Source organism: Mycteria americana, chromosome 5 (assembly GCF_035582795.1).
Source record: "Mycteria americana isolate JAX WOST 10 ecotype Jacksonville Zoo and Gardens chromosome 5, USCA_MyAme_1.0, whole genome shotgun sequence".
NCBI lineage: Eukaryota > Metazoa > Chordata > Aves > Ciconiiformes > Ciconiidae > Mycteria > Mycteria americana.
Window position 1 is genome coordinate 1,254,904 of NC_134369.1, and position 12,436 is coordinate 1,267,339.

A 12,436-nucleotide genomic window follows, 5' to 3' on the forward strand; every position below is an offset into this window, starting at 1 on the left:
GGAGCGAGCGGCGGGTGCGCGCGCAGGCCGGCTCCCCTCCGGGTAGGCAGGGTTCCTTATAGGCGGCGCGAGTCCCCCCCACACGCATAATGTCGGTGTCCCCCGTGAAGCGGCAGAAGATGGAGTCAGTGCTGGACCAGCTCAAGCACCACACCACCGTGGTGGCCGACACCGGGGACTTCAACGGTGAGAGGCGGTGGGGGGGCCCCCTGTCACCGCACCGCCCCCCTTCGCAGAGAGTGGACGCGCCCGGCCAAAGGGTCGAGCGCCTGAGGGGGAGCGAACCACCCTGGCGGTGGGGGGGGGTCGCCGTGCGCCCGGGAGGCGGCGGGGCCGCGGCCTCTCGGTGCCGGTCGCGGCGCGTTGCGCAAGGCCGGCGTTGGGAAAGGCGCCGTTCGCTAACGCGGGGCGGGGGGGCCGCGGCCGCTCTCGGGGAGCTCCGCCGCAGGCAGCGGGTCGGCGCGGGAAGGGCCGCCCGGCGCCGGAGGCCGAGCGGGCGCCCAGCGCGGTGCCGCGGAGTCCCTGCCCGGGGGGCGCCCCGTACGCGAGGCCGCGGCTCCCGGCTGCGGCACGGCTTCCGCGAAGGGCAGCCCGGAGGTCTCCGGCTGGAAAAGGCGCCGCTGCGTGGTGCCCGTGGCTTCCCCGGGATCCACTGTCCGGGCTGCGGAGTCCCGGCCTCTGTGAGGTCTGTCCCGGCGGGAGGCGTCGAGCCACCCGGTCCCGGGTAGCGCCCAGGGGAGGCCGAGCGGGCAGCAGCCCGCCAGCGGAGCCTGCAGGGGCCGGCTTCTCCTCCTCCTGCCGTACGCTTCGCTTGAACGCAAGGCTCTGCAGCTTGTAGGGCTGATGCAGTTCCTGCGGCACGTCTGCCAGCCCCCTCGATGGGTTTTTTCCCAGTTTGACCTGGAGTGTGCGCAGACCCCGACGTTCAGCTCCATGTGCTGTTACTAATAGGTGCCAGGCTCGACAGGATAAGCTCCGTGGGGCTAACGAAGTTGGGTTTTTCCAATAACCAGTGTAGATTTGTTTTTTTGTTATTGTTTTTTTCAAATGGCAGAAGCAAAGCAGTTGTGAAGCAAAGAAAATAATGCACGAGTGCTTTTGTTTTCCTTATCTCATGAGAACGAGCAAGCACGCTCCTTCCCGAGGAAGGGAGGTGGCGTTCGATTATAAAGCCGCCTGTTCCGAAGCTGCCGCTGCCCGAGCGCCTGCACAGGCGGGCAACTTTCTCGGTGCATCAGAACTGAAAAATCCCTCCCCGAACGTCTCTGGGTTCCGCAGAGCGACACTTCTTGAATCCTGTTCTGCCGTCACTGAGGCCTGCGGTAATCTGTCTGCTGCTTACCTAATCCTATAGGGGATGGATAAACAATCCTAAATGGCAACCGTCAAATGCCTGATATTAGTAAATTTAAGATGAAGAGTACACAGGGGTAGCAACAGCTCAGACACGCGCCTCGTGACGCTGTCTGCCTGTCTCTCCGTACTTGCACTGACTCTAGGTAAGGTGTACGTCAAGCGCTTTGCGTTGCCCGATGAGGGAGAAACTGTTACTTGTCTTTAAGAGCCTGTCTGACGTGACAGACAACCACCATACCATGAACGGTATGGAGCACTGGCACAGCTCGAGCAAGCGTTGCATCAAGAGAGTTGGAAACACCAAGGGACTGGGTAATTTAGCCTTGTCAGATTTGTGTACCTTCGAGGAGCGACAGACCTGGCTAAAGCCCAGCGTATGCTGAAACCGCATGAATTTAAAACATCACGCTGTCTACCCTGGTTTCAAAAAAGCATAACAGAAAAAAAAAAAAACCCTTCCTGTGATGGCCGAGGGGGTGTTTGTGTACGGGTGACAGCGAGGAGGCTGAGCACTGCCCATGGGGAAAGTTTTAACAAGCTCCTTGAAACAGTTTTGCGGTTGATCTCTGGCTGCCTGTTGTCACCTCTGGATCCTTCTTACACTCGGAATAAGGCTACGGTCAACATCCGACTCCCTCCTCAAGTTAAACACTGACGCTGGTTAAGGTGCAGTTGTTGCTAACACCAGTTCCCAGTTTTGTTTATAGATAAATGTGTCGGTATGGTGCTGTGTAGGAAAGGATGCTGGTTCTTGAAGCAAGTACCTGCAGTAAGTGGTGGTGGCTTTTCTAGTAGCTGCACTAGTTTGGCTTTTTAGCTAAGCTGGACCAGTATATACTTATTCTTGCCTGGCTTTTTTGTGCTCACAATGAGGAAAGGTGGCACAACGGTCACGGACCCCCCGCTGAAAGCTTGACTGCACACCTAAAACGCAGGCGGCTAACTGCTTTCTGGCAGGCCTGAAGGAAGACTGAGAGAGGAAAACTGGGCGACAGACAGAGATCAGTTTACGCGTGTTGCCAGAGACCCATAAGGGTCTTCAAATGCTGCAAGGCTGGAGAGTAGTAATAAGCTCTGTCAAAACAGACTTCTCTAAAACAGTGCATGTGCTTCAGAACTGAGTTTCACTGGTGTACCGCTTCATTTTAAGCAGTGTCCATGCGAATTGAAGCGTGTTTTGAAGGCCCTGCTTGTATAGAGTGGACTTGCTCCAGGATCATGATCATTGCCTAGGAGGGAGCTATGGAAAAACAATACTTATTTTCTTCTATGACTGAAAAAATAAAGTTGCACTCTCTAACTTGGCTTTTCATCCCTGTGCAAAAACGCTGAGGAAAATGAGCTGGTAATAAATATTTTGTTATTTTTAACATTCAGCTGTGTTAACAAGGGAGCTTGAAAGCAGAAATTGCTGAAGGGCCTGCAGAGGCTGTCCCCCATTTGCTGAGTCAGGCTCTGCGTGCCAGGCAGCTCAGCAGCGATTAGGGCCAGACAGTGCATGGTCATGGCCCACTCTGGTAAACAACTGGTATCACCTGAAATAGGTGTAGTCCAGGGCTTAAGGTAAGCCAAAGGTTCAAATATCTCCCACAAGGAAGGAAGGCTGGGAGTACGAGGACATGACAAGAACAGATACTAAGAAATGGTCTGCAACTGTTTGAAAAAGTTTTAAAATGCAGTAAGGCTCTAGCAGCTTTTCTAACAGAGGAGTTTTTCTCCTGTTTGGGTTGTAGACAAACCAAACCCCCAAAATCTAACTGCTAGAAGGGAAGAAAGATCCCCTGGTCTTGACTTTCCCCCTGTGACTCCTGGAAGTCAGCTATGCTGGTGGGTATGATATGGACAGATGTGAGAGGTTGAAAATTAGTACCACTTCTCTTCATCTGTCACTTCTAGGAGTTTATTTCTTTTGGGCAGTGTCTCTAGTAGTGAGGAAACTTTGCTGTGTCTTATTACTGTAGCTCTGTTAACCTTGTTCTGGTACTTCTGGCACAGGCCAGCTTTCAGGCAGTGGTATTTAAATATCATTGTGCACTAGTTTGCTCTGTCACAAAGGCTACTATCCTACAGCCGTGTTTACATTCTCACATATCTGAGCAAAATCCTTTTAATTGCTCAGGCCTGCTGATTGTTGTAAACAGGCTGTTTTTATTTCCCTAGCAATCGATGAGTACAAGCCCCTAGATGCCACCACAAACCCATCTCTGATACTAGCTGCTGCTCAGATGCCAGCTTACCAGGAACTTGTGGACGATGCTGTTGCCTATGGGAAGAAACTTGGCGGGTAAGTAAAGAGTGGTGTGGTTTTTTTTAATCTCGGGAGATCTGTATTTCAGATGCCTTATTTATACAAATAGTGTTTAGTACTACTAGCAATGTACTGGGGTTTTCCCCTTATGTACTCGTAGGTGTATCTCCTGTCCCAAAAAGCCTCAACTCTTAAAGAAAAATTTCTCATGCTCATTTCAGATGCGCTTTGAAGAAGCGCATCTCCATTTACCAGTTCTCACGTGGCCTTCTAGAACTGCTCAGGAAAAGACTCTTGAGTTGACAGCATGACAGGAAATGGTATCCAAAGGCTAATAGTGCTGGTGGAACACAGAGGGCAGAACATAAACATGGAGCAGAGCAGAAGTGGCTGTTTGAACTCTGGAATTTAATGTTAAATGGGCTGTGAAATTTGATCTTCAAATCCATGGCAAGGTGTGAATGCACTTTTGTTTTCCTCATAGAAATGATTTTGCTCTTTGTGGTTTTCAGGTCAGAAGAGGAGCAGATCAAAAATGCTTGTGACAAACTTTTTGTATTATTTGGAGCTGAAATATTGAAGAGGATACCTGGCCGTGTGTCCACAGAAGTAGATGCAAGGTTGGCTCTTTTTCCTCTGGGTTACCCTGGATATTTGTACATACAAAGAGAGACATGATGTGAGTCGGAGAAAGATGTTCTTGACTAGACAGCTCACTGTTATAAGGCTAGCAAGAGTTTATATTGTTAATATTTGTTTAATTAGAGAATGGATTTTACTTGGTTTGCTTGATTATAACTTGGTGACAAAACTTTATGAAAACAAGTAATACTGAGCTGGGATTTTTGTAATCTTGTTGTGGTTCTACCAAGAGATCTGTTTTAACAGTTTATTTCAAGACTTGCATAGGATTTGTCTGTTAACCTACTCATTGCCAACTCACTTCTAATGCTCAGCTTCTGCATTCATTATGAAAAACTTGAGGAAAACTTTGTAACTTTCTCAAGGAAAGCTACCTTGAGCTCTGGATCCTCTGAATCAGAGTGGCAGTGCTGTCATACACCTGCTTGATGGGCTCACAATCCAGGAACTATCTCTGAGAACAAAAACCTGCTATTGGATATAAATGCTGATAAAATGGGCAATGTCTTTCAGTGGGGTTGGGGGAAGCATTTAAAAAAAAAGAAAAGTCAGTTTTAAGCAGTCCTACTTTTGTTTCAAAGGTTGTCCTTTGATAAGGAAGGAATGATTCAAAGGGCCAGGCGCCTCATTGACCTTTACAAGGAAGCAGGAATTGGTAAAGATCGTATTCTCATAAAGCTCTCTTCAACATGGGAAGGAATCCAGGCTGGCAAGTAAGTATTTCTGTACCCCGTATGCTGATTCATAGCATGCTTCTGCCTGTTCACAGGCACCTGACAAACACATTCTCCACTTAAAGAATTGTTTTGAAAGCACCGCACCAGGAAATCTGTTACTAGGGCTACAGCTAGGAAGCAAGGTTCTCTGCTACAGCTTTCTGTTGAAATAGGAAAAGTTTGTTCATACAAGGGCCAGGCCGCAAACAGTTTTTCCTGAAATATCATGCTAAGTTGTCTGCACCTGGTTCAAGGAACAGCATTAAATAAAGCAGAGCCTGGCAGAGCAAAACGTTTGCTGTTAGCTTAAAACTTTAAAGCTTATAAACTGTACCACATTCCTAATATAACTCAAGAAATTCAGTAGTTTTAACCTACTAGCTTGTTACTAGGATGTAAATTCAGTAGGTGAGCAAACTGCTGTTTTAAGCCAGCTTGTGTCTGCAGGGTTCTGGAAGCAGAGTATGGGATTCACTGCAACATGACCTTGCTGTTCTCCTTTGCTCAGGCAGTTGCCTGTGCTGAAGCTGGAGTTACTCTGATTTCCCCATTCGTAGGACGTATCCTGGATTGGTATGTTGCAAATGGAGATAAGAAAACCTATGAGCCTTCAGAGGATCCAGGTAAGCTTTCCTTTTACCATATTGTTAAAAATACAACAGCTACTCATTCAAACTGCAGTTTACATGTATAAATCCTCTTAATGAAAAAATGTTGGTTTTGAGCATGTTCTAAATAATCATTTATACTTCAAATGAATTATTCTGAAAGTTGCCGACTTTTCCTTTTTAGGAGTCAAGAGTGTCACTAAGATCTATAACTACTACAAGAAGTTTGGCTACAAAACTATCGTGATGGGCGCTTCATTTCGAAATACAGGAGAAATAAAAGCACTTACAGGCTGTGACTATCTCACTATTTCACCCAAGCTTTTGGCAGAGCTCAGCAAAGAGTATGTCAAGTTAACTCCCACGCTCAGTGTAAAAGAGGGTGAGTCCACTTCTGTGTAACATGAGCTTGCTCAGTTTCCCTTTCTTCTTGAATGTTAAGTGTATGTGGTTCCAGTCAGCTCTGTGGTGCTTGCTTCCATTCTGCTTTCAGGACAAATACTGATCCCTCTCTCATGGAAATACTGTAGCCTCATTACAACAGTACTGCTTCAGCTGCTGACACACAGTTGCTACTTTAGGGTCGTGGGTCTCACCAAGTATGCTAACTGGAATTACGATGGGTTTTGGGTGTGCCTAAATACTGTGTGCCCTCTCCTGAGAGGATGGGGAGAGCAGAAGGAACTTTATACTTCATATGCTTGGGATGAAATTTTACCGAATACTAGCAAAGATGCCAAATCTCATCTTATGTTAATGTTGCATCAGTGATGCAGTTAGCTCTAGACATGCCAAAAGGTATCTTCCCTCCAGAAACTCTAGAAATTAATCATACGCAAGACTAAGTGATTTGATGTAGTGATACTGTGCCACGATGCTTTTGAATGTATGTTCCCATTGCACTACTCTTGCTTTTCTGTAGCCTTATTAAAATGCTACTTTACGACTCAGAAGATGAGATTTGTGCACAGCTGTAGTCATGGGTTGCTGCTTACAGGGTGCTAGCTGGCTTGTAGGCATGTTATCAATTGAGCTTTTGTTAGGTACTTGCCAAATAATCAAAGACCTAATTGTTCAGCATATTTGCTTAGAATGTCTCACTGCTGTAGGACTGTTGCATAATTCTTGATAATAGGCCTGAAAGTACCGTACCATTCAGAAGCAGATACAAGATAATGGCATACACATAAACACTGTATTTCAAGAGAGACTGATTATCTAGATGACTTCCCCCAAACCAGATCAGGAGCATTTTCAGTCTTGCAGCCCAAAGTATGATCATGTAGCAAGTCATGTTGAAAGTGGTGTCTGAAATCTTTCAACAGCTGGAGATGGTCAGAATCTTGAGACTGTTTTAGGAAGCCTGTGGTATTTGATAATAAGCTGATAATATGGGTTGTTTCTTTTTCAATTCCCCTTGCACAGCTCAGGCATGTGAGCTTGAGAAGATCCACCTGGATGAGAAGGCATTCCGCTGGCACCATAACGAAGACCAAATGGCTGTGGAGAAGTTATCTGATGGGATCAGAAAATTTGCTGCAGATGCAATTAAACTGGAGAGGATGTTAAAGGTAGATGTTATATCATGCTGCCTCCTGCCACCTCTCGTGTTCCTCTCAAGTACTGCAGCTAACCTGCAGTTCCTTGTGGTATGGCTAAGGATTAGGAACCTGTAAGCAAGTCCAATCAGGTTTTTATACAGGCGGTACACCTTACATAGGACAGACAGCTAGCAAACTGGCCACCTAAATTAAGTGAACTTAGTAAACTTCACTACATCTCAAGAAAGAATTCATGCTAGATGTATACAGCCACACCTACTGTTTGAGGCCCAAGGCAGTGTTTAACCTGGCAGCTAATCAAGATAACAGTACTGTCAAAGTGAAAAGTCCTTTAAGTCTAATTCTAAACTCGCTATCTGTCAGCAGTGGTACAAGACACATAAATAATCTTCAGACAGTGAGCTGGAAATAAATCATGCTTGTACTTGGCAGTAGGTAGGAGGCACCAAGAACTGATATGCTGAGTATAGCCAAGCCCTGTGAAAGCTTTCTGTCAGTTTATGGAGAGGCTTTCAAATGGGATTAATGGAACTTTGTGTTTTGGGGGGTTAGAGAAATACACACCAAGTATACCTGATCTAGGCACTTGTTCTTGTTGACTGACAGCTACTTAGTAGTGACTTAAGCCTGCATTGCTAAAGCACAGTCCAGTTCCCAAACTCTCACTCAGCTGCTGTATGTTTACTTCTCTCTTTCTAGGACCGAATGTTCAGTGCTGAAAATGGAAAGTAGAAAAATCAGCATTCTCCTGAGGGGTCAAGGCTGAATGAGTGGATCATCTGAGGTTAAATGGATGTACAAATGTCTTACCTGTAAACGTCTTAGGCTATGTATGGATAGATTTCTGTATCATGCTTTTTTTATCAATTTGCAAAGGGACAAATAGAATTTCAAAATTTTGTGGCACTTTTGTCAATACATGCAAATTAATAGAGACTTTTTTTGTAATGTGTTCATTTCACTATTTTCAGTATTTTAATTTTTTTAAATTTTTGTATTAAATGCCTAATTAAGTCTATACTCCTAACACGTTAAGAAAGCAGTTTTGTCTTTTATACTGTCTTACTGTGACTAAGGAGAAGACACAGGTTTCAAAAGCCCTCCTTGGTACAAAACCCACAAGTACTCTTACAAGATGCATAACCTATACTAAACCAACTAGGGTCCAGCTCCTTCCTCTCCTCTTTCTGTGAGCCAAGAACAAGCGACAGGACAAGAGGAAATGGCCTCAAGTTGTGCCAGGGGAGGTTTAGACTGGGTATTAGGAAAAATTTCTTCACTGAAAGGGTTGTCAAGCACTGGAACAGGCTGCTTAGGGAAGTGGTGAGTCACCATCCCTGGAGGTATTAAAAGACATGTAGATGTGGCACTTAGGGACATGGTTTAGTGGTGGACTTGGCAGTGCTAGGTTAATGGTTGGACTCGATGATCTTAAAGGTCCTTTCCAACCTAAATGATTCTAAGATGTTCCTGTTTAGATGTAGACACAATTAACTGTTTCATTATAAAGTTGCCTCTCTTAAAAAAAAAAAAAGGCAGCACTGAGGCTACAATGCTATTTTGTAATATAGTCACTGAGGCTGTAATACACACATGCTCTATCCAGCTTGAATAATACAAGAAAAACAAGCCTGGGGAACAACTGATCACTACAATCAGTGTGATACAGCAGCACTAGTGTCAGGCCCTTGCCATAACAACCTGGGAACTGTTGTTTCAGCTGAAGTGACAGCTGGCTGTATGCTCACAAACCAGATGCAGGTCTGATAACAGAACTGTATCAGACATGTCTATGTGGTGCTGCACTCCCAGCCTTGCCCTGGACCTGCCCACACTGAAAGACTGGCACTATTCCTAACCCTGAGGGAGATGAAGCTGCCTGAGGGGACTGATCTAGACCCCTCTGCTCCACAGGTGTAGGTAACAGGGAGAAGCAGGCCACAGTGGAAAGCAAGCTGTCCACAGGGAGGTGACCTTTTTCCCTTCCTTTCAAAGGTCAACCTAGCATTGAAATCTTTACCCAGCCTCCACTGTGCCACACAGCCATCTGACCTACCACTGCCGTTTGAAGTGTGCACTGTGATTTGGATCACTACAGTCATTAAAAACTGTTAACAGACTATTTGTATCCTGCTGAAAAGGGAACTGAACTTCAAGTACAGCAGAGGTGCCAAGTACAAGCAGTCTCTGCTTTGGATCTAGCTTTCTCAACATCTGTTTTCTGCTCCAGAGTATGAGATGAGGAGAGGTCTAGCTTCCTAGCAGACCACAATTTCCAAAACAGGCAAGTTTGGCTCCAACTGTTAACAGTTACACAAGTATGAAGTCGTGACTTCCTCAGGCAAGAGACTGAGGCTTTCAGCCAGCCCAGAATTACACTTCCCTGTGATAGCTTTAATAAAGCTGCATAGCACCATTGTGAGGCTGACAGCTGCAGAGATGATAGACCAGTGAGACCCATGGCAAGCCAGAGCAATCAGGTGACTTCTGAAAGGTAACATAACTCATGAGCAGGCACTTCCACGTGTTTTCTAAAAACTGCTATTACAATAATTGGAACAGATGACAGGGTAGGATGGGGATCCTCAGCCAGACAAAAATATTTCCCCACAGCAACAAGCCTGCTTAATCTAGCAAACTGTGAACATTAAACACAATGTCACTGATGAAGAGCTCAGGTATTTCCCATATCCTGAAAAGGAAAATCTGGGGCTGTAGAAGTGGCAAATACAAAACTGATGTATAGAGAGGTCTGTGCAGCTGCTGGTCTCCCTGAAAAACAGATCTTTCTTCCTCATGTTCACTGACAGGTGATAACCTCTCTACAGGCTGTAACTCCACTTAGACAGCTGGATGATTCTCAGCCTGCCCTGGCTTGTCTTACACCAAGGTAAGCATGTCCTAATGCCAGACTTCTTAGCAAAGGAATTAGGAGGCATTTCAGGCTGCTACTGCATTCCTACAGATAGAAGGGTTCAGGCATGATTATACTGCAGAGAAGCTGCATGAAGCCAAGCTACCCAAGTTAGCACTGAGCCCAGCTGGTCAGTCTTCATACCAGCTTCATTCTACATGCGACACAGAAGGACCATCTGTCTGAACTTTGCACTTACCAGCCCACTGGTAACAGAAGTCTTTTTTTTTTTTTTATTCCTTTAGCTGAGTCATTCTGAGATTTGTACCTATTTGGCATTAAAAAAAAATAATTCCAGGGCAATGCAGTGCTGTCAGATAGCCCTGGGGCACCAACACATCTATTCTGCAGAAGAACATGGAGAGCTACATGCCAGTTTCTTGAAACAGCTCAGCTGTGCATCTGATGGACAATCACTTCCCTGCATCTGTCCTAGGCTTTAGCTGCTACTAACAAAGGGTCAAATCCAGAAGTAGCTGGATTTGACAGTAGTTCTTTGGTATAGAAGCTACTTCTCTCACAACCAAAACCAACTCACTTCATCTGGACCAAGACCGGGTCCTAGGAACATGACCTGGTGGTTACAGCCCAAATGGATGGTGGTTATCTAGGGATTAATCCTGCTCCAAAAATCCTTTGCAATCCAGTCCCTTTCCTCCCACTTTGCTTGCAGAGTACGTATTCTATTTCACAGGACTTCTGTATTAGAACTCTTCAGGAAGACCTGCTGAGCCACATCTGGTGAATACAGGCAGGGCTCCACTGAAATCAGCGAAGTGGCATCAGTTTAAACTCCCCAAAAGGTCTTTACCATTTTGTGTAGAACTCTTCAGAAACAGAAGTGTAAGTTGTCACTGACAAGTCAGTGGGGAAGCCACATGTTTATGAAGATGCAGTCCTTTCAAACAGAACTAGGAAGTAGACAACAATCAAAGGAATCCAAGGTTACCCTCTGACTTACATTACTGCAGGTGGACTGCTGCTGTCCTTTCAGACTGCCTGAAAAATGGTTTTTTTCCCATTACCAGCAAATTTGCTTTTTGCACACACACAGCATCACAGCACAGGTCAGCAAGTGACTTATACCCAGCTCCTGAAGACACCAGGCCCTTACAGAGACAAGTGTGACCCACGTGTCCGTGTGCAGTGTCACACTGCAATGTCTGGAGTCACCTCTGGCAAACTACTTTTCTTCTTAAAAAAAAAAAATAAAAAAAATCCAAACTCATTCACCTCAGAGCTGCTCATCTTCTTCCCAGTCCTACCAACTGCTCTACAGAGTTTTTAAGTGGGTTTTGGGTTTTTTTTTTCTGACACTGCTGCCTCCCTAGCACTCTCCTCTAGCAGCATGAAGATGCATGGACCTGACCGCTAACTGAACCACCTCCACCCTCTGTGAATCTTTAGCCTGCCTTCTGATAATGACCACAGACAGCTCTCTCTGACTCTTCTGCTGCTCTGCAATGCGGAGCGCAGCTGTCTGGATCCTTTCTCATTTACAATTTAACAACATCACACGCCTGGCAAACTGCCAGCCTCCCTTTCCCCACTGAGGTTGTGTAAGTGGTGCCAATCGGAGCCCAAAGACCTCTGTGCAAAGGCTGGCTCCAAGCCCTTAAATAGCCCAGAGGGGAGGAAGCAGCTATTCTGGTCCATGGATTGAAGCCATCAACATAAGCTCACCCACCAGACCCCTCCATCCTGCACTTACTCAGCAATCAAGTCATTCCCATCTGAAAGCTGTGTCCTTGATCTCTGTGGCTACCAAATAGCTCAGGAAACACCTGGAAGGTGCCTGGTCTTTGTGGATAATCCTGCTGCCCTTGGGAAGCACATTCCCTATGGCCTCTCATACCTGGGATCCTCTTTTAGCCTGGAGTCCTCCTCCTGTGAGAAGACAACCCAGGTGGGTCCCTTCTCAATTTAACCTATTTTGCATCTTTCCCTCTTACTATAAGAGAACTCCAATAGAGACTCCTTAGACTTCTCCAAGCACAAGGCATTATGGACCCATTGCTTAATCAAAGCCCTTACATAGGTTGCTAGTACACACCAATAGACTTCGAAATGCAAATGCCGTCATGTGTGTATGTCATATTTTATATCGTTTCACATCCTGGATTTTGGTTTATGACTACTAGGACAAAAGCCCTGTCAGGGCCAGGGATGAACCATCATGGGATGAGAATGCAGGGAAGTCTCCAAAGAGGGTACCCACCTCCTTACTGTCACACAAGTAACTGGCAGCTCAAAGTGACAAATGTGCTGGACTGGTCTTTTCTAGGTGAGGTCTGTCTGACAAATTGCTGCCCTTTCACCTTCCCCAAAGCCTCTTTGTTCTGGAGCTTTCTCAATCAGAAAGAAACCAACAGTTTTTCTAAAAATATCTC

At 45.9% G+C, this 12,436-nt stretch overlaps 2 protein-coding genes across 3 annotated transcripts in view; one reads left to right on the plus strand and one right to left on the minus strand.

Moving 5' to 3' along the window:
- On the plus strand, window positions 1-8,068 carry TALDO1 (transaldolase 1). Its single transcript, XM_075501784.1, has 8 exons — window positions 1-186; window positions 3,517-3,640; window positions 4,117-4,224; window positions 4,828-4,959; window positions 5,410-5,585; window positions 5,755-5,952; window positions 6,996-7,141; window positions 7,832-8,068. Exons 1-8 carry the CDS (start codon window positions 90-92, stop codon window positions 7,862-7,864), a joined length of 1,014 nt encoding a protein of 337 aa, XP_075357899.1. The 5' UTR covers window positions 1-89; the 3' UTR covers window positions 7,865-8,068.
- GATD1 (glutamine amidotransferase class 1 domain containing 1) overlaps window positions 4,127-12,436 on the minus strand; it is a 27,687-nt gene continuing 19,377 nt past the window's right edge. For both annotated transcript variants that reach the window (XM_075501790.1, XM_075501785.1), the window contains exon 10: window positions 4,127-4,250. The gene's annotated coding sequence lies outside the window, so the exon portion shown is untranslated. The remainder of the gene's footprint in view (window positions 4,251-12,436) is intronic.